At 60.4% G+C, this 20,592-nt stretch overlaps 1 protein-coding gene across 4 annotated transcripts in view; it reads right to left on the reverse strand.

Annotated features, from left to right (window-relative positions):
* Window positions 1–20,592, reverse strand: part of CPSF1 (cleavage and polyadenylation specific factor 1) — a 130,987-nt gene that overhangs the window by 31,983 nt on the left and 78,412 nt on the right. For all 4 annotated transcript variants that reach the window (XM_059868611.1, XM_059868620.1, XM_059868628.1 and 1 more), the window contains exons 22-28: window positions 18,585–18,782; window positions 13,371–13,460; window positions 11,526–11,699; window positions 8,826–8,978; window positions 5,777–5,893; window positions 3,308–3,398; window positions 649–733 (exon numbers count right to left, since the gene is read on the reverse strand). In XM_059868611.1, coding sequence (XP_059724594.1) covers window positions 649–733; window positions 3,308–3,398; window positions 5,777–5,893; window positions 8,826–8,978; window positions 11,526–11,699; window positions 13,371–13,460; window positions 18,585–18,782 — 908 coding nt within the window. The remainder of the gene's footprint in view (window positions 1–648; window positions 734–3,307; window positions 3,399–5,776; window positions 5,894–8,825; window positions 8,979–11,525; window positions 11,700–13,370; window positions 13,461–18,584; window positions 18,783–20,592) is intronic.

The following is a 20,592-nucleotide window of genomic DNA, read 5'->3' on the forward strand; positions in this document are numbered from 1 at the left end:
CGGGGGTTTGGGATTTTTTGGGGTCCCACCTGGTGGGATTTTTGGGGTCCCACCTGGTGGGATTTTTGGGGTCCCACCTGGTGGGGTTTTTGGGGTCCCACCTGGTGTTGGGGATGGGGTCACTGCGGGGTTTGGGATTTGGGGTTCCTGATGGGATTTTTGGGGTCCCACCTGGTTTTTGGGGTCCCACCTGGTGTTGGGGACGGGGTCACTGCGGGGTTTGGGATTTGGGGTCCCTGGTGGGATTTTTGGGGTCCCACCTGGTGTTGGGGACGGGGTCACTGCGGGGTTTGGGATTTGGGGTTCCTGATGGGATTTTTGGGGTCCCACCTGGTGTTGGGGACAGGGTCACTGTGGGGGTTTGGGATTTTTGGGGTCCCACCTGGTGGGGTTTTTGGGGTCCCACCTGGTGTTGGGGACGGGGTCACTGCGGGGTTTGGGATTTGGGGTCCCTGGTGGGATTTTTGGGGTCCCACCTGGTGGGATTTTTGGGGTCCCACCTGGTGTTGGGGACGGGGTCACTGCGGGGTTTGGGATTTGGGGTCCCACCTGGTGGGATTTTTGGGGTCCCACCTGGTGTTGGGGACGGGGTCACTGCGGGGTTTGGGATTTTTGGGGTCCCACCTGGTGGGATTTTTGGGGTCCCACCTGGTGTTGGGGATGGCCTCCCAGCTGACGGGCGAGATGAGCTGGATGCTGAAGGCCTCCTGCTGGGGGGGGACGTAGCGCTCGTCTGGGGACACGGGGACAGAGGTCACGGGGACAGCGGGGACACGGGGACACTGGGGACACTGGGATTGGGGACACTGGGATTGGGGACAGACGGTCACGGGGACAGCGGGGACACGGGGACAGCAGGGACACTGGGGACACTAGGGACACTGGGACTGGGGACACTGGGATTGGGGACACCAGGATTGGGGACAGAGGGTTAGGGGGACAGCGGGGACACGGGGACAGCAGGGACACTGGGGACACTGGGACTGGGGACACTGGGATTGGGGACACTGGGATTGGGGACAACGGGACTGGGGACACCAGGATTGGGGACAGACGGTCACGGGGACAGTGGGGACACGGGGACAGCAGGGACACTGGGATTGGGGACAGTGGGACAGTGGGGACACTGGGGACACTGGGATTGGGGACAGACGGTCACGGGGACAGCGGGGACACTGGGGACACTAGGGACACTGGGGACACTGGGACTGGGGACACTGGGATTGGGGACACCAGGATTGGGGATACTGGGACTGGGGACAGATGGTCAGGGGTGACAGTGGGGACAGTGGGGACACTGGGGACAGTGGGGACACTGGGACTGGGGACACTGGGGACAGTGGGGACACTGGGACTGGGGACACTGGGATTGGGGACAACGGGACTTGGGACACTGGGGACACCGGGACTGGAGACACTGGGTTTGGGGACAGTGGGACTGGGGACAGTGGGATTGGGGACAGTGGGTAGGGGGGACAGCGGGGACACTGGGGACACTGGGATTGGGGACACTGGGACTGGGGACAGTGGCGACACTGGGGAGATTGGGATTGGGGACACTGGGTTAGGGGGACAGCAGGGACATTGGGACTGGGGACACTGGGGACGCTGGGAATGCTGGGGACACTGGGATGGGGGACACTGGGACACTGGGGACACTGGGACTGGGGACACTGGGACTGGGGACAGTGGGACTGGGGACATGGGTAGGGGGGACACTGGGGACACTGGGGGCATTGAGGACACTGGGACTGGGGACACTGGGGGAACTGGGATTGGGGACAGTGGGGACAGTGGGATTGGGGACACGGGGACCGAGGACACTGGGACTGGGGACAGCGGGTTAGGGGGACACCAGGGACACTGGGGACCCTGGGACTGGGGACACTGGGAACACTGGGATTGTGACTGGGGACACTGGGATTGGGGGCAGTGGGATTGGGGGAACACAGAGGGAATTTGGGAATGTCCCCAGGTGTCCCCAGGTGTCCCCAAGTGTGACAGTTACACCCCCCAGGTGTGCCCAGGGGCCCCCAGGTGTGCCCAGGTGTGACAGTTACACCCCCCAGGTGTGCCCCAGGTGTATCCCCATGTGCCCCCAATTGTTCCCAGGTGTGTCCCCAGGTGCCTCCAAGTGTGACAGTTACACCCCCAGGCGCCCCCAGGTGTGCCCAGGTGTCCCCAGGTCTATCCCAGGTGCCCCCAGGTCTATCCCAGGTGAGCCCAGGTGTGCCAGTTACATCCCCCAGGTATGCCCAGGTGCCCCCAGGTATATCCCAGGTGTGCCCAGGTCTATCCCAGATGTGCCCAGGTGCCCCCAGGTGTGCCCAGATGTGCCAGTTACATCCCCCAGGTCTATCCCAGGTGTGCCCAGGTGCCCCCAGGTGTGCCCAGATGTGCCAGTTACATCCCCCAGGTCTATCCCAGGTGTGCCCAGGTGTCCCCAGGTCTATCCCAGGTGCCCCCAGGTCTATCCCAGGTGTGCCCAGGTGCCCCCAGGTCTATCCCAGGTGTCCCCAGGTGCCCCCACGTCTATCCCAGGTGCGCCCAGGTGTGCCCAGGTGTCCCCAGGTCTATCCCAGGTCTATCCCAGGTGTGCCCAGGTGCCCCCAGGTCTATCCCACGTGTGCCCAGGTGTCCCCAGGTCTATCCCAGGTGTCCCCAGGTGTCCCCAGGTCTATCCCAGGTGTGCCCAGGTGCCCCCAGGTCTATCCCAGGTGTGCCCAGGTGTCCCCAGGTCTATCCCAGGTGTGCCCAGGTGTCCCCAGGTGTGCCCAGGTGTCCCCAGGTCTATCCCAGGTGTGCCCAGGTGCCCCCACGTCTATCCCAGGTGCGCCCAGGTGTGCCCAGGTGTCCCCAGGTCTATCCCAGGTGTGCCCAGGTGCCCCCAGGTGTGCCCAGATGTGCCAGTTACATCCCCCAGGTCTATCCCAGGTGTGCCCAGGTGTCCCCAGGTCTATCCCAGGTGCCCCCAGGTCTATCCCAGGTGTCCCAGGTCTATCCCAGGTGTCCCCAGGTCTATCCCAGGTGTGCCCAGGTGCCCCCAGGTCTATCCCAGGTGCCCCCAGGTCTATCCCAGGTGTATCCCAGGTGTGCCCAGGTCTATCCCAGGTGTGCCCAGGTGTGCCCAGGTCTATCCCAGGTGTGCCCAGGTGCCCCCAGGTCTATCCCAGGTGTGCCCAGGTGCCCCCAGGTGTGCCCAGGTCTATCCCATGTGCCCCCAGGTCTATCCCAGGTGTGCCCAGGTGCCCCCAGGTCTATCCCAGGTGCCCCCAGGTCTATCCCAGGTGTGCCCAGGTGCCCTCACCTCTCTCGATGCTCTCGAACTCCTTCTCCTCCCCCGTCATGCGCGGGATCCGCGTGCAGGGGTGGGGGGAGCTGGTGGCCACCGCGTACACCTGGGGGGGGAGGGGCACGGCTGAGACCCCCCTGGGACCCCCCAAAACCCCCCGGGTACACCTGGGGGGGGAGGGGCACGGCTGAGACCCCCCTGGGACCCCCCAAAACCCCCCGGGTACACCTGGGGGGGGAGGGGCACGGCTGAGACCCCACTGGGACCCCCCCAAAACCCCCCGGGTACACCTGGGGGGGGAGGGGCACTTCAGGGACCCCCCTGGGACCCCCCAACATCACCTGGACCCCCCCAGGACTCCCCAGAATCCCCCAGGACCTCCCCCCAGGCAAGTTCGGGCTGTGCCCAGGTGTGCCCAGGTGTGTCCTGACCATGCCCAGGTGTGCCCAGGTGTGTCCTCAGTGTGCCCAGGTGTGCCTGACCATGCCCAGGTGTGCCCAGGTGTGTCCTCAGTGTGCCCAGGTGTGTTGTGGCTGTGCCCAGGTGTGCCCAGGTGTGTCCTGGCCATGCCCAGGTGTGCCCAGGTGTGTTGTGGCTGTGCCCAGGTGTGCCCAGGTGTGTCCTGGCCATGCCCAGGTGTGCCTGGCCATGCCCAGGTGTGCCCAGGTGTGTCCCCAGTGTGCCCAGGTGTGTTGTGGCTGTGCCCAGGTGTGCCTGGCCATGCCCAGCTGTGCCCAGGTGTGTTGTGGGGTATGCCTAGGTGTGATGCAGGTGTTCCCAGATGTGCCCAGGTGTGTCCTGACCATACCCAGGTGCGCCCAAGAGTGCCCAGGTGCGTTGTGGGTGCGCCCATAGGTGCCCAGGGTGTGCCCAGCCTGCCCCCAGGTGTGCCCAGGTGAGCCCTGGGTGTGTCCAGGTGTGTTCTGGCTGTGCCCAGGTGTGTTGTGGGTGTGCCCAGGTGAGGTCTGGGTGTGTCCAGGTGTGTTGTGGCTGTGCCCAGGTGTGCCCAGCTGTATCCTGACCATACACAGGTGTGTCCTGGCTGTGCCCAGGTGTGCCCTGGCTGCGTCCAGGTGTGTTCTGAGTGTGCCCAGGTGTACCCAGGTGTGTTCAGACTGTGCCCAGCTCTGTTCTGGGTGCTGCCAGGTGTATTCTGGGCATGCCCAGCTGTGCCCAGGTGTGTCCTGGCTATGCCCAGGTGATTTCTGGGTGTGTCCAGATGTGCCCAGGTGAGTTCTGGGTGTGCCCAGGTGTGTTCTGGGTGTGTCCTGGCTGTGCCCAGGTGTGCCCAGGTATATTGTGGATATGCCCAGCTGTGCTCAGGAGTGTCCTGACCATACCCAAATGCGCCCAGGTGTGTTGTGGGTGTGCCCAGGTGTGCCTGGCTGTGCCCAGGTGTGTCCTGCCCATACCCAGGTGTGCCCAGGTGTATTGTGGGTATGCCCAGGTGTGTCCTGGCTGCGCTCAGGTGTGTCCTGCCCATACCCAGGTGTGCCCAGGTGTGTCCTGGCTGCGCTCAGGTGTGTCCTGCCCATACCCAGGTGTGCCCAGGTGTGTCCTGGCTGCGCTCAGGTGTGTCCTGCCCATACCCAGGTGTGCCCAGGTGTATTGTGGGTGTGCCCAGTTGTACTGTGGGTGTGCCCAGGTGTGTCCTCGCCATACCCAGGTGTGCCCTGGAATGTCCTGCCCATACCCAGGTGTGCCCAGCTATACTGTGGGTGTGCCCAGGCGTGCCCAGGTGTGCCTGCCTGTGCCCAGGTGTGTTCTGACCATACCCAGGTGCACCCAGGTGTGCCTGCCTGTGCCCAGGTGTATTATGGCTGTTCCCAGGTGTATTGCAGGTATGCTTGGGTGTGTTCTGGGTGTGCCCAGGTGTGCCCAGGTATATTGTGGATATGCCCAGGTGTGCTCAGGAGTGTCCTGACCATACCCAGATGTGCCCAGGTATATTGTGGGTGTGCCCAGCTGTACTATGGGTGTGTCCTGGCTGCGCCCAGGTGTGTTCTGACCATAACCAGGTGTGCCCAGGTGTGCCCCGGAATGTACTGCCCATACCCAGGTGTGCCCAGCTGTACTGTGGGTGTGCCCAGGTGTGCCTGGCTGTGCCCAGGTGTATTATGGCTGTTCCCAGGTGTATTGCAGGTATGCTTGGGTGTGTTCTGGGTGTGCCCAGGTATATTGTGGATATGCCCAGGTGTGCTCAGGAGTGTCCTGACCATACCCAGATGTGCCCAGGTATATTGTGGGTGTGCCCAGGTGTGTCCTGCCCATACCCAGGTGTGCCCTGCTATACTGTGGGTGTGCCCAGGTGTGCCTGGCTGTGCCCAGGTGTATTATGGCTGTTCCCAGGTGTATTGTAGGTATGCTTGGGTGCGTTCTGGGCGTACCAAGGTGTGCCCAAGGGTACTGTGGGTGTGTTCTGGGCATGCCCAGGTGTGCCCAAGAGTACTGTGGGCGTGCCCAGGTGTGCCCAGGTGTGCCCACCTTGGACTCCACGTGGTAGGCGACGTAGTGGGCGGTGCAGCGCAGGGGGATCTTCCGCACGGGCCAGGGCGCGTCGTAGGACAGGTAGGCCGGGAGGACACTGATCCTGAGCTCACCCTGAAACAGCCAGAATGGCTCAGGTGTGTCACAGGACAGGTGAGGGGGAGGACACTGATCCTGAGCTCACCCTGACACACCCAAAATATCCCAGAATGGCTCAGGTGTGTCACAGGACAGGTGAGGGGGAGGACACTGATCCTGAGCTCACCCTGACACACCCAAAATATCCCAGAATGGCTCAGGTGTGTCACAGGACAGGTGAGGGGGAGGACACTGATCCTGAGCTCACCCTGACACACCCAAAATATCCCAGAATGGCTCAGGTGTGTCACAGCACAGGTGAGGGGAGGACACTGATCCTGAGCTCACCCTGACACACCCAAAATATCCCAGAATGGCTCAGGTGTGTCACAGCACAGGTGAGGGGGAGGACACTGATCCTGAGCTCACCCTGATCCCAAAATATCCCAGAATGGCCCAGGTGTGTCACAGCACAGGTGAGGGGGAGGACACTGATCCTGAGCTCACCCTGACACACCCAAAATATCCCAGAATGGCTCAGGTGTGTCACAGCACAGGTGAGGGGGAGGACACTGATCCTGAGCTCACCCTGATCCCAAAATATCCCAGAATGGCTCAGGTGTGTCACAGGACAGGTGTGGGGGAGGACACTGATCCTGAGCTCACCCTGATCCCAAAATATCCCAGAATGGCTCAGGTGTGTCACAGGACAGGTGAGGGGGAGGACACTGATCCTGAGCTCACCCTGATCCCAAAATATCCCAGAATGGCTCAGGTGTGTCACAGCACAGGTGTGGGGGAGGACACTGATCCTGAGCTCACCCTGACACACCCAAAATATCCCAGAATGGCTCAGGTGTGTCACAGGACAGGTGAGGGGGAGGACACTGATCCTGAGCTCACCCTGACACACCCAAAATATCCCAGAATGGCTCAGGTGTGTCACAGCACAGGTGAGGGGGAGGACACTGATCCTGAGCTCACCCTGACACACCCAAAATATCCCAGAATGGCTCAGGTGTGTCACAGGACAGGTGTGGGGGAGGACACTGATCCTGAGCTCACCCTGACACACCCAAAATATCCCAGAATGGCTCAGGTGTGTCACAGCACAGGTGAGGGGGAGGACACTGATCCTGAGCTCACCCTGACACACCCAAAATATCCCAGAATGGCTCAGGTGTGTCACAGCACAGGTGAGGGGGAGGACACTGATCCTGAGCTCACCCTGACACACCCAAAATATCCCAGAATGGCTCAGGTGTGTCACAGGACAGGTGAGGGGGAGGACACTGATCCTGAGCTCACCCTGACACACCCAAAATATCCCAGAATGGCTCAGGTGTGTCACAGGACAGGTGAGGGGAGGACACTGATCCTGAGCTCACCCTGACACTCCCAAAATATCCCAGAATGGCTCAGGTGTGTCACAGCACAGGTGAGGGGGAGGACACTGATCCTGAGCTCACCCTGATCCCAAAATATCCCAGAATGGCTCAGGTGTGTCACAGGACAGGTGAGGGGGAGGACACTGATCCTGAGCTCACCCTGATCCCAAAATATCCCAGAATGGCTCAGGTGTGTCACAGGACAGGTGTGGGGGAGGACACTGATCCTGAGCTCACCCTGATCCCAAAATATCCCAGAATGGCTCAGGTGTGTCACAGGACAGGTGAGGGGGAGGACACTGATCCTGAGCTCACCCTGACACACCCAAAATATCCCAGAATGGCTCAGGTGTGTCACAGCACAGGTGAGGGGGAGGACACTGATCCTGAGCTCACCCTGATCCCAAAATATCCCAGAATGGCTCAGGTGTGTCACAGGACAGGTGAGGGGAGGACACTGATCCTGAGCTCACCCTGACACACCCAAAATATCCCAGAATGGCTCAGGTGTGTCACAGCACAGGTGAGGGGGAGGACACTGATCCTGAGCTCACCCTGACACACCCAAAATATCCCAGAATGGCTCAGGTGTGTCACAGCACAGGTGAGGGGGAGGACACTGATCCTGAGCTCACCCTGACACACCCAAAATATCCCAGAATGGCTCAGGTGTGTCACAGCACAGGTGAGGGGGAGGACACTGATCCTGAGCTCACCCTGACACACCCAAAATATCCCAGAATGGCTCAGGTGTGTCACAGCACAGGTGTGGGGGAGGACACTGATCCTGAGCTCACCCTGACACACCCAAAATATCCCAGAATTCACCCAAAATATCCCAAAGTCACCCCAAAAAGGGTCTGGGCTCTCTCCAAATGTGCCCAGCTGTGCCCAGGTGCGCTCACCTGGCGGTTGAAGTACAGGAAGCCCTTGGGGCAGTCCTGGTGCCCCCCAGCTGTGCCCAGGTGTGCCCAGGTGTGCCCAGGTGCGCTCACCTGGCGGTTGCAGTACAGGAAGCCCCTGGGGCAGTTCAGCCCCTCCCCCAGCTGTGCCCAGCTGTGCCCAGGTGTGCCCAGGTGTGCTCACCTGGCGGTTGAAGTACAGGAAGCCCTTGGGGCAGTTCAGCCCCTCCCCCAGCTGTGCCCAGCTGTGCCCAGCTGTGCCCAGGTGTGCTCACCTGGCGGTTGAAGTACAGGAAGCCCTTGGGGCAGTCCTGGTGCCCCCCAGGTGTGCCCAGCTGTGCCCAGGTGTGCTCACCTGGCAGTTGAAGTACAGGAAGCCCTGGGGGCAGTTCAGCCCCTCCCCCAGGTGTGCCCAGGTGTGCCCAGGTGCGCTCACCTGGCGGTTGCAGTACAGGAAGCCCTTGGGGCAGTTCAGCCCCTCCCCCAGGTGTGCCCAGGTGCGCTCACCTGGCGGTTGAAGTACAGGAAGCCCTTGGGGCAGTTCAGCCCCTCCCCCAGCTGTGCCCAGCTGTGCCCAGCTGTGCCCAGGTGCGCTCACCTGGCGGTTGCAGTACAGGAAGCCCCTGGGGCAGTCCTGGTGCCCCCCAGGTGTGCCCAGGTGTGCCCAGGTGCGCTCACCTGGCGGTTGAAGTACAGGAAGCCCTTGGGGCAGTTGACGTTGTGGAAAGGTGCGAAGGACTCCACGGGGCCGTCGATGCCCATGGGGTGCAGGCGCAGCGCCCCCCGACCTGTCAGCAGCACCCAGTGCGGGGAGGGGCCGCAGATGAACACCTGGGACAGGTGAGGGACAGGTGAGACACCTGGGGACAACCAGGGACACCCAGAGACCCCCGGGAATGGGGACAGGGACCCCTGGGAATGGGGACAGGGACCCCCGGGAATGGGGCACCCGGAGCCCGTCAGTAGCACCCAGTGTGGGGAGGGGCTGCAGGTGAACACCTGGGACAGGTGAGGGACAGGTGAGACACTTGGTCACACCTGGGGACACCTGGGGACAGGGACCCCCGGGAATGGGGCACCCAGAGCCCGTCAGCAGCACCCAGTGCAGGGAGGGGCCGCAAGTGAACACCTGGACAGGTGAGGGACAGGTGAGGGACAGGTGAGGGACACCTGGGGACAGGTGAGGGTCAGAGACCCCCAGGAATGGGGACAGGGACCCCCAGGAATGGGGACAGAGCCCCCCGACCTGTCAGCAGCACCCAGTGTGGGGAGGGGCTGCAGGTGAACACCTGGGACAGGTGAGGGACAGGTGAGGGACACCTGAGGACAGGTGAGGGACAGAGACCCCCAGGAATGGGGACAGGGACCCCCGGGAATGGGGCACCCAAAGCCTGTCAGCAGCACCCAGAGCGGGGAGGGGCTGCAGGTGAACACCTGGGACAGGTGAGGGACAGGTGAGACACTTGGTCACACCTGGGGACACCTGGGGACAGGGACCCCCGGGAATGGGGCACCAGAGCCTGTCAGCAGCATCCAGTGTGGGGAGGGGCTGCAGGTGAACACCTGGGACACGTGAGGGACAGGTGAGGGACACCTGGGGACAGGTGAGGGTCAGAGACCCCCAGGAATGGGGACAGGGACCCCCGGGAATGGGGCACCCAGAGCCTGTCAGCAGCACCCAGTGCAGGGAGGGGCCGCAGGTGAACACCTGGGACAGGTGAGGGACACCTGGGGACAGGTGAGGGTCAGAGACCCCCAGGAATGGGGACAGGGACCCCCAGGAATGGGGACAGGGACCCCCGGGAATGGGGACAGGGACCCCCGGGAATGGGGACAGGGACCCCCGGGAATGGGGCACCCAAAGCCTGTCAGCAGCACCCAGAGCAGGGAGGGGCTGCAGGTGAACACCTGGGACAGGTGAGACACCTGGGGACAACCAGGAACACCCAGAGACCCCTGGGAATGGGGACAGGGACCCCCAGGAATGGGGCACCCAGTGTGGGGAGGGGCTGCAGGTGAACACCTGGGACAGGTGAGGGACAGGTGAGACACTTGGTCACACCTGGGGACACCTGGGGACAGGGACCCCCGGGAATGGGGCACCAGAGCCTGTCAGCAGCATCCAGTGTGGGGAGGGGCTGCAGGTGAACACCTGGGACAGGTGAGGGACAGGTGAGGGACACCTGGGGACAGGTGAGGGACAGAGACCCCCAGGAATGGGGACAGGGACCCCCAGGAATGGGGCACCCAGAGCCTGTCAGCAGCACCCAGTGCAGGGAGGGGCCGCAGGTGAACACCTGGGACAGGTGAGGGACAGGTGAGGGACAGGTGAGGGACAGGTGAGGGACACCTGGGAGCGGGGACAGATCTGGTGTCCCTGCCCGGTTTTGGGGTCCCTCTCCCCATAGATTTGGGGTCCCTGGTGGGTCTGGGGTCCCACACCACGGATTTGGGGTCCCTCCGCAGATCCTCCCCCAGTTCTGGGGTCCCTGCTGGGATTTTGGGGTCCCCCCCCCCACATTTGGGGTCCCTGATGGATTTGGGGTCCCACCCCCCACATTTGGGGTCCCTGGTGAGTTTTGGGGTCCCTGGCAGGTTTTGGGGTCCCCCCGGTCCAATTTTTGGGGTGCCTCACCCCCGAGTAGCCGTAGATGTTGTGGAAGGGGCAGATTTGGGGTCCCACCCCCACATTTGGGGTCCCTGGTGAGTTTTGGGGTCCCAGGCAGGTTTTGGGGTCCCCTGATCCCGTTTTTGGGGTGCCTCACCCCCGAGTAGCCGTAGATGTCGTGGAAGGGGCGGATTTGGGGTCCCACCCCCCAGATTTGGGGTCCCTGATGGATTAGGGGGTCCCACCCCCCACATTTGGGGTCCCTGGTGAGTTTTGGGGTCCCACCCCCCACATTTGGGGTCCCTGCTGGGTTCTGGGGTCCCTGCTGGGTTCTGGGGTCCCTGGCAGGTTTTGGGGTCCCTCTGATCCCATTTTTGGGGTGCCTCACCCCCGAGTAGCCGTAGATGTCGTGGAAGGGGCAGATTTGGGGTCCCACCCCCCAGATTTGGGGTCCCTGGTGAGTTTTGGAGTCCCTGGCAGGTTTTGGGGTCCCACCCCCCAGATTTGGGGTCCCTGCTGGGTTCTGGGGTCCCTGCTGGGTTTTGGGGTCCCTCTGACCCCGTTTTTGGGGTGCCTCACCCCCGAGTAGCCGTAGATGTCGTGGAAGGGGCAGATTTGGGGTCCCACCCCCTAGATTTGGGGTCCCTGATGGATTAGGGGATCCCACCCCCCACATTTGGGGTCCCTGGTGAGTTTTGGGGTCCCTGCTGGGTTTTGGGGTCCCAGGCGGGTTTTGGGGTCCCTCTGATCCCGTTTTTGGGGTGCCTCACCCCCGAGTAGCCGTAGATGTCGTGGAAGGGGCGGAAGCGCGCCACGCGGCCCCGGGGCCCCCCCGGTTCCTCGGGGGTCCCGCCCGGAGCCCCCCCGGGAGCCCCCCCCGGCCCCTCCGGCTTCTTCCGCGACGGCTTCGGCTTCTTCTCCCGGAAATTGATCCCGTGGGGCACCTGGGGGGCACCACCGGGGGGGGTTGGGGGTGGGACCCCCAAAAATTCCCCCAAATCCACCCCAAGAGCCCCCAAAAAATCCTCCCCAAATCCCCGCCAAAAAATCCCCACCAAAAAACTCCCTGGAGACCCCCAAATCATCCCCAAATAGCTCCCAAAAAAACCCTCCCCAAATCCCCCTGGAGACCCCCAAATCATCCCAAATCCCCCTGGAGACCCCCAAAATCCTCCTCAAATCCCTCCCAAAGCCCCCCAAATCCTCCCCAAATCCCCCTGGAGACCCCCAAATCATCCCCTAATAGACCCCAAAAAATCCCCCCCCCAAATCCCCCCCAAAAAAACCCTCCCCAAATCCCCCTGGAGACCCCCAAATCATCCCAAATCCCCCTGGAGACCCCCAAATCTTCCCCTAATAGACCCCAAAAAATCCTCCCGAAATCCCTCTGGAGACCCCCAAATCCTCCCCAAATCCCCCCCAAAAAATCCCCTCCCCAAATCCCCCTGGAGACCCCCAAAACCTCCCCAAATTCCCCCCAAAAAACCCCTCCCCAAAACCCCCTCGAGACCCCCAAATCCTCCTCAAATAGCCCACAAAAAATCCCCTCCCCAAATCCCCCTGGAGACCCCCAAATCATCCCCAAATATACCCCAAAAAATCCTCCCCAAATCCCCCTGGAGACCCCCAAATCATCCCCAAATAGACCCCAAAAAATCATCCCCAAATCTCCCTGGAGACCCCCAAATCATCCCCAAATAGCCCAAAAAACCCCACCCCAAATCCCCCTGGAGACCCCCAAATCATCCCCTAATAGCCCAAAAAAACCCACCCCAAATCCCCCTGGAGACCCCCAAATCCTCCTCAAATAGCCCCCAAAAAATCCCCTCCCCCAATCCCCCTGGAGACCCCCAAATCATCCCCAAATCCCTGCCAAAAAATCCCCTCCCCAAATCCCCCTGGAGACCCCCAAATCCTCCCCAAATTCCCCCCAAAAAATCATCCCCAAATCCCCCTGGAGACCCCCAAATCATCCCCAAATAGACCCCAAAAAATCCTCCCCAAATCCCTCTGGAGACCCCCAAATCATCCCCAAATAGACCCCAAAAACTCCTCCCCAAAACCCCCTCGAGACCCCCAAATCCTCCTCAAATAGCCCACAAAAAATCCCCTCCCCAAATCCCCCTGGAGACCCCCAAATCATCCCCAAATAGCCCCCAAAAAATCCCCTCCCCAAATCCCCCTGGAGACCCCCAAATCCTCCCCAAATCCCCCCTGGAGCCCCCCAAAATCCTCCTCAAATTCCCCTCCAGAGCCCCCCAAATCCTCCTCAAATCGCCCCCGGAGACCCCCAAATCCCCCTAAATCCCCCTCAAGCCCCCCCAAACTCCCCCCAGAGCCCCCCAAATTCCCCCAGAGCCCCCCAAACCCCCCCCAAACTCCCCCCAGAGCCCCCCAAATTCCCCAGAGCCCCCCAAACTCCCCCCAAATCCCCCCAAATTCCCCCAGAGCCCCCCAAACTCCCCCCAAATCCCCCCAAACTCCCCCCAAACTCCCCCCAGAGCCCCCCAAATTCCCCCAGAGCCCCCCAAACTCCCCCCAAACTCCCCCCAGAGCCCCCCAAACTCCCCCAAATCCCCCCCAGACCCCCCCAGAGCCCCCAGGGCTGCTCTCACCTTGCGGAACCGAACCTTGAGGTTGCTCTGGCCCAGCTGGGAGTCGTGGGCAAAGGCCTCGTACAGGAGCAGCTCCTGCTCCACGTGCACCTGGGACCCCAAAAATGAGTCAGGGGACCCCAAAAATCCATCCCAGAACCCCAAAATGAGTCAGGGAACCCCAAAAATGAGTCAGGGAACCCCAAAATCCATCCCAGAACCCCAAACCCCTCGTTCAGGAGCAGCTCCTGCTCCACGTGCACCTGGGACCCCAAAAACGGTCAGGGGACCCCAAAATCCATCCCAGAACCCCAAAATCCACCTGGGAACCCCAAACCCCTCATAGAGGAGCAGCTCCTGCTCCACGTGCACCTGGAACCCCAAAAACGGTCAGGGGACCCCAAAAATGAGTCAGGGGACCCCAAAAATCCACCTGGGAACCCCAAAATCCATCCCAGAACCCCAAACCCCTCGTACAGGAGCAGCTCCTGCTCCACGTGCACCTGGGACCCCAAAAATGAGTCAGGGGACCCCAAAATGAGTCAGGGGACCCCAAAATCCACCTGGGAAACCCTAAATCCACCTGGAACCCCAAAAATGCACCTGGGAACCCCAAAATCCACCTGGGAACCCCAAACCCCTCGTACAGGAGCAGCTCCTGCTCCACGTGCACCTGGGACCCCAAAAACGGTCAGGGAACCCAAAAACTCCACCTGGAAAACCCTAAATCCACCTGGAACCCCAAAAAAGGGTCAGGGAACCCCAAAAATCCATCCCAGAATCCCAAAATCCATCCCAGAACCCCAAACCCCTCGTACAGGAGCAGCTCCTGCTCCACCTGCACCTGGGACCCCAAAAATGAGTCAGGGAACCCCAAAAATCCATCCCAGAACCCCAAAATCCATCCCAGAACCCCAAACCCCTCGTACAGGAGCAGCTCCTGCTCCACCTGCACCTGGGACCCCAAAAATGACTCAGGGAAGCCCAAAAATCCACCTGGGAAACCCTAAATCCACCTGGAACCCCAAACATGGGGCAGGGAACCCCAAAAATCCATCCCATAACCCCAAAATCCACCTGGGAACCCAAAAAAGCCACCTGGAAAACCCCAAAATTCCACCCCAGAACCCCAAAATCCATCCCAGAACCCCAAACCCCTCGTACAGGAGCAGCTCCTGCTCCACGTGCACCTGGAACCCCAAAAATGAGTCAGAGGACCCCAAAAATCCACCTGGAAAACCCTAAATCCACCTGGAACCCCAAAAATGCAACTGGGACCCCAAAAATCCATCCCAGGAACCCCAAACCCCTCGTACAGGAGCAGCTCCTGCTCCACGTGCACCTGGGACCCCAAAAACGGTCAGGGGACCCCAAAAATGGTCAGGGAACCCCAAAATCCATCCCAGAACCCCAAAAATCCATCCCAGAACCCCCAAAATCCACCTGGGAACCCCAAACCCCTCGTAGAGGAGCAGCTCCTGCTCCACGTGCACCTGGGACCCCAAAAATGAGTCAGGGAACCCCAAAATCCAACCCAGAACCCCAAAATCCACCTGGGAACCCCAAAATCCACCTGGAAAACCCCAAAATCCATCCCAGGAACCCCAAACCCCTTGTACAGGAGCAGCTCCTGCTCCACGTGCACCTGGGACCCCAAAAACGGTCAGGGGACACCAAAAATGGTCATGGGACCCCAAAACTCCACCTGGGAAACCCTAAATCCACCTGGAACCCCAAAATATGGTCAGGGAACCCCAAAATCCATCCCAGAACCCCAAAAATTCATACTAGAACCCCAAAAATCCACCTGGGAACCCCAAAATCCATCCCAGAACCCCAAAATCCATCCCAGAACCCCAAACCCCTCGTACAGGAGCAGCTCCTGCTCCACCTGCACCTGGAACCCCAAAAACGGTCAGGGGACACCAAAAATGGTCAGGGGACCCCAAAACTCCACCTGGGAAACCCTAAATCCACCTGGAACCCCAAAAATGCACCTGGGAACCCCAAAACTTCATCCCAAAATCCCAAAATGCACCTGGAACCCCAAAAATCCACCTGGGAGCCCCAAAATCCACCTGGAAAACCCCAAAATCCATCCCAGAACCCCAGAATCCACCTTGGAACCCCAAACCCCTCGTAGAGGAGCAGCTCCTGCTCCACCTGCACCTGGGACCCCAAAAATGAGTCAGGGCACCCCAAAAATGAGTCAGGGGACCCCAAAAATCCACCTGGAAAACCCTAAATCCACCTGGAACCCCAAAAAAGCCACCTGGGAACCCCAAAATCCATCCCAGGAACCCCAAAAGCCACCTGGGAACCCCAAAATCCATCCCAGGAACCCCAAAGCGCACCTGGGAACCCCAAAATTCCACCTGAGAACCCCAAAATGCACCTGGAAATGCTCCCAGTGCTCCCAGTGCCATCCCAGTGCTTCCAGTATCGCTCCCAGTGCTGCTCCCAGTGCTCCCAGTGCTCCCAGTTTGGCCATTCCCAGTGCCATTCCCAGTGCTCCCAGTTTGGCCATTCCCAGTGCTCCCAGTTTGGCCATTCCCAGTGCTCCCAGTTTGGCCATTCCCAGACCATTCCCAGTGCCATTCCCAGTGCTCCCAGTTCTCCCAGTTTGGCCATTCCCAGTGCTCCCAGTGCTCCCAGTTTGGCCATTCCCAGTGCTCCCAGTCTGGCCATTCCCAGTGCCATTCCCAGTGCCATTCCCAGTGCTCCCAGTGCTCCCAGTACCAGCAGGAAGGGGCGGCTCTGGGCTCGGCCCAGCCCCACCAGCAGCAGCTCCCGCACGTGGGGCAGCTCCCAGTGCTCCCAGTTTGGCCATTCCCAGTGCTCCCAGTCTGGCCATTCCCAGTGCTCCCAGTGCTCCCAGTTTGGCCATTCCCAGACCATTCCCAGACCATTCCCAGTGCTCCCAGTGCTCCCAGTACCAGCAGGAAGGGGAGGCTCTGGGCTCGGCCCAGCCCCACCAGCAGCAGCTCCCTGACGTGGGGCAGCTCCCAGTGCTCCCAGTTTGGCCATTCCCAGTGCTCCCAGTTTGGCCATTCCCAGTGCTCCCAGTTTGGCCATTCCCAGTGCTCCCAGTTTGGCCATTCCCAGACCATTCCCAGTGCTCCCAGTGCTCCCAGTGCTCCCAGTTTGGCCATTCCCAGACCATTCCCAGTGCCACTCCCAGACCATTCCCAGTGCTCCCAGTGCTCCCAGTGCTCCCAGTTTGGCCATTCCCAGTGCTCCCAGTTTGGCCATTCCCAGTGCTCCCAGTTTGGCCATTCCCAGTGCTCCCAGTTTGGCCATTCCCAGACCATTCCCAGTGCTCCCAGTGCTCCCAGTGCTCCCAGTTTGGCCATTCCCAGACCATTCCCAGTGCCACTCCCAGACCATTCCCAGTGCTCCCAGTGCTCCCAGTGCTCCCAGTTTGGCCATTCCCAGTGCTCCCAGTTTGGCCATTCCCAGTGCCATTCCCAGACCATTCCCAGTGCTCCCAGTGCTCCCAGTGCTCCCAGTACCAGCAGGAAGGGGCGGCTCTGGGCTCGGCCCAGCCCCACCAGCAGCAGCTCCCTGACGTGGGGCAGCTCCCAGTGCTCCCAGTTTGGCCATTCCCAGTGCTCCCAGTCTGGCCATTCCCAGTGCTCCCAGTTTGGCCATTCCCAGTGCTCCCAGTTTGGCCATTCCCAGTGCCATTCCCAGTGCCATTCCCAGTGCTCCCAGTGCTCCCAGTACCAGCAGGAAGGGGCGGCTCTGGGCTCGGCCCAGCCCCACCAGCAGCAGCTCCCGCACGTGGGGCAGCTCCCAGTGCTCCCAGTTTGGCCATTCCCAGTGCTCCCAGTTTGGCCATTCCCAGTGCCATTCCCAGACCATTCCCAGTGCCACTCCCAGTGCTCCCAGTGCTCCCAGTACCAGCAGGAAGGGGCGGCTCTGGGCTCGGCCCAGCCCCACCAGCAGCACCTCCCGCACGTGGGGCAGCTCCCAGTGCTCCCAGTTTGGCCATTCCCAGTGCTCCCAGTTTGGCCATTCCCAGTGCCATTCCCAGACCATTCCCAGTGCCACTCCCAGTGCTCCCAGTGCTCCCAGTACCAGCAGGAAGGGGCGGCTCTGGGCTCGGCCCAGCCCCACCAGCAGCAGCTCCCTGACGTGGGGCAGCTCCCAGTGCTCCCAGTTTGGCCATTCCCAGTGCTCCCAGTTTGGCCATTCCCAGTGCCATTCCCAGTGCCATTCCCAGTGCTCCCAGTGCTCCCAGTACCAGCAGGAAGGGGCGGCTCTGGGCTCGGCCCAGCCCCACCAGCAGCAGCTCCCTGACGTGGGGCAGCTCCCAGTGCTCCCAGTTTGGCCATTCCCAGTGCTCCCAGTCTGGCCATTCCCAGTGCTCCCAGTCTGGCCATTCCCAGTGCTCCCAGTCTGGCCATTCCCAGTGCTCCCAGTTTGGCCATTCCCAGTGCTCCCAGTGCTCCCAGTTTGGCCACTCCCAGTGCTCCCAGTTTGGCCATTCCCAGTGCCACTCCCAGTGCTCCCAGTGCTCCCAGTACCAGCAGGAAGGGGCGGCTCTGGGCTCGGCCCAGCCCCACCAGCAGCAGCTCCCGGACGTGGGGCAGCTCCCAGTGCTCCCAGTTTGGCCATTCCCAGTGCTCCCAGTTTGGCCATTCCCAGTGCCATTCCCAGTGCTCCCAGGGCTCCCAGTCTGGCCATTCCCAGTGCTCCCAGTTTGGCCATTCCCAGTGCCATTCCCAGACCACTCCCAGTGCCAGTCCCAGTGCTCCCAGTGCTCCCAGTTTGGCCATTCCCAGTGCTCCCAGTTTGGCCATTCCCAGTGCTCCCAGTTTGGCCATTCCCAGTGCCATTCCCAGTGCTCCCAGTGCTCCCAGTCTGGCCATTCCCAGTGCTCCCAGTTTGGCCATTCCCAGTGCCATTCCCAGACCACTCCCAGTGCCATTCCCAGTGCTCCCAGTGCTCCCAGTTTGGCCATTCCCAGTGCTCCCAGTTTGGCCATTCCCAGTGCTCCCAGTTTGGCCATTCCCAGACCATTCCCAGTGCTCCCAGTGCTCCCAGTGCTCCCAGTACCAGCAGGAAGGGGCGGCTCTGGGCTCGGCCCAGCCCCACCAGCAGCAGCTCCCGCATGTGGGGCAGCTCCCAGTGCTCCCAGTTTGGCCATTCCCAGTGCTCCCAGTTTGGCCATTCCCAGTGCCATTCCCAGACCATTCCCAGTGCTCCCAGTGCTCCCAGTGCTCCCAGTACCAGCAGGAAGGGGCGGCTCTGGGCTCGGCCCAGCCCCACCAGCAGCAGCTCCCTGACGTGGGGCAGCTCCCTCTCGCCCCTCTCGTCCTTGCGCGGCTCGGCCGGCGGCTGCCCGAAGGAGGAATCCACCAGCACGCGCTGCCCCACCGGGAAGTTCTTCACCAGGAACACCAGGCGCCACTCGGGGACCTGGTAGATCTGGGGGAAATGGGGAAAATGGGGAAAAAATGGGGTAAAAATGGGAAAAATCGGGATTATAGGGGGTAAAAATGGGGAAAAATGGGGGAAAAATGGGGAAAAATGGGGAAAAATGGGGATTGTGGGGGTAGAACAAGGGGAGTTCTTCACCAGGAACACCAGGCGCCACTCGGGGACCTGGTAGATCTGGGGGGAAAGTGGGAATTATGGGGAAAAATGGGGGAAAAATGGGGATTATAGGGGGTAAAAATGGGGATTGTGGGGGAAAAATGTGGAAAAAATGGGGATTATGGGGGAGGAAAATGGGAATTATGGGGATAAAAATGGGGATTGTGGGGGTAGAACAAGGGGAGTTCTTCACCAGGAACAGCAGGGGACACTCGGGGACCTGGTAGATCTGGGGGAAATGGGGAAATGGGGAAAAATGGGGAAAAAATGGGAAAAATCGGGATTATAGGGGGTAAAAATGGTGAAAAAATGGGATTATAGGGGGTAAAAATGGGGAAAAATGGGGTAAAAATGGGGATTGTGGGGGGAGAACAAGGGGAGCTCTTCACCAGGAACAGCAGGGGACACTCGGGGACCTGGTAGATCTGGGGGAAATGGGAAAAAATGGGAATTATGGGGTAAAATGGGGTAAAAATGGGAAAAATGGGGATAATAGGGGGTAAAAATGGGGAAAAATGGGGGATAAAAATGGAAATTGCACAGGGAAAATGGGGATTGTGGGGGGAGAACAAGGGGAGTTCTTCACCAGGAACACCAGGCGCCACTCGGGGACCTGGGAGAGCTGGGGGGAAAATGGGAAAGTGGGAATTATGGGGAAAATGGGGAAAAAATGGGGAAAAATGGGGAAAAAATGGGAAAAAATGGGAATTATGGGGATTATGGGGGGGGGAAATGGGGATTGTGGGGGGGGAAATGGGGATTGTGGGGGTAAAACCATGGGAGTTCTTCACCAGGAACAGCAGGGGACACTCGGGGACCTGGGAGAGCTGGGGGGAAATGGGAAAATGGGGAAAAATGGGGAAAAATGGGGTAAAATGGGGAAAAATGGGGAAAAAATGGGGTAAAATGTGGTAAAAATGGGGAAAAATGGGGGAAAATGGGGATTGTGGGGGTAGAACAAGGGGAGTTCTTCACCAGGAACAGCAGGCACCACTTGGGGACCTGGGAGAGCTGGGGGAAATGGGGAAAAGTGGGGAAATAATGGTGAAAAATGGGGAAAAATGGGGATTGTGGGGGTAGAACAAGGGGAGTTCTTCACCAGGAACAGCAGGGGACACTCGGGGACCTGGGAGAGCTGGGGGGAAATGGGGAAAATGGGGAAAAATGGGGAAAAAATGGGGAAAAAATGGGAATTATGGGGAAAAATGGGGATTATAGGGGGAAAAATGGGGAAAAATGAGATAAAAATAGGGAAAAAATGGGAATTATGGGGGGAAAAAAGGGGATTATGGGGTGGGAAATGGGGATTGTGGGGGGAAAACCAGGGCAGTTCTTCACCAGGAACAGCAGGGGACACTCGGGGACCTGGGAGAGCTGGGGGGAAATGGGAAAAATGGGGAAAATGGGGAAAAATGGGAATTATAGGGGGAAAAATGGGAAAAAATGGAAAAATGGGGGAAAAAAGGGGAAAAAATGGGGTAAAAATGTGGAAAAAATGGGGATTGTGGGGGTAAAACCAGGGGAGTTCTTCACCAGGAACAGCAGGGGACACTCGGGGACCTGGGAGAGCTGGGGGGAAGTGGGGAAAATGGGGGAAAAATGGGGATTGTGGGGTGAAAATGGGGTAAAATGGGGAAAAAAG

Source organism: Haemorhous mexicanus, chromosome 1, assembly GCF_027477595.1.
Source record: "Haemorhous mexicanus isolate bHaeMex1 chromosome 1, bHaeMex1.pri, whole genome shotgun sequence".
NCBI classification, from domain to species: Eukaryota; Metazoa; Chordata; class Aves; order Passeriformes; family Fringillidae; genus Haemorhous; species Haemorhous mexicanus.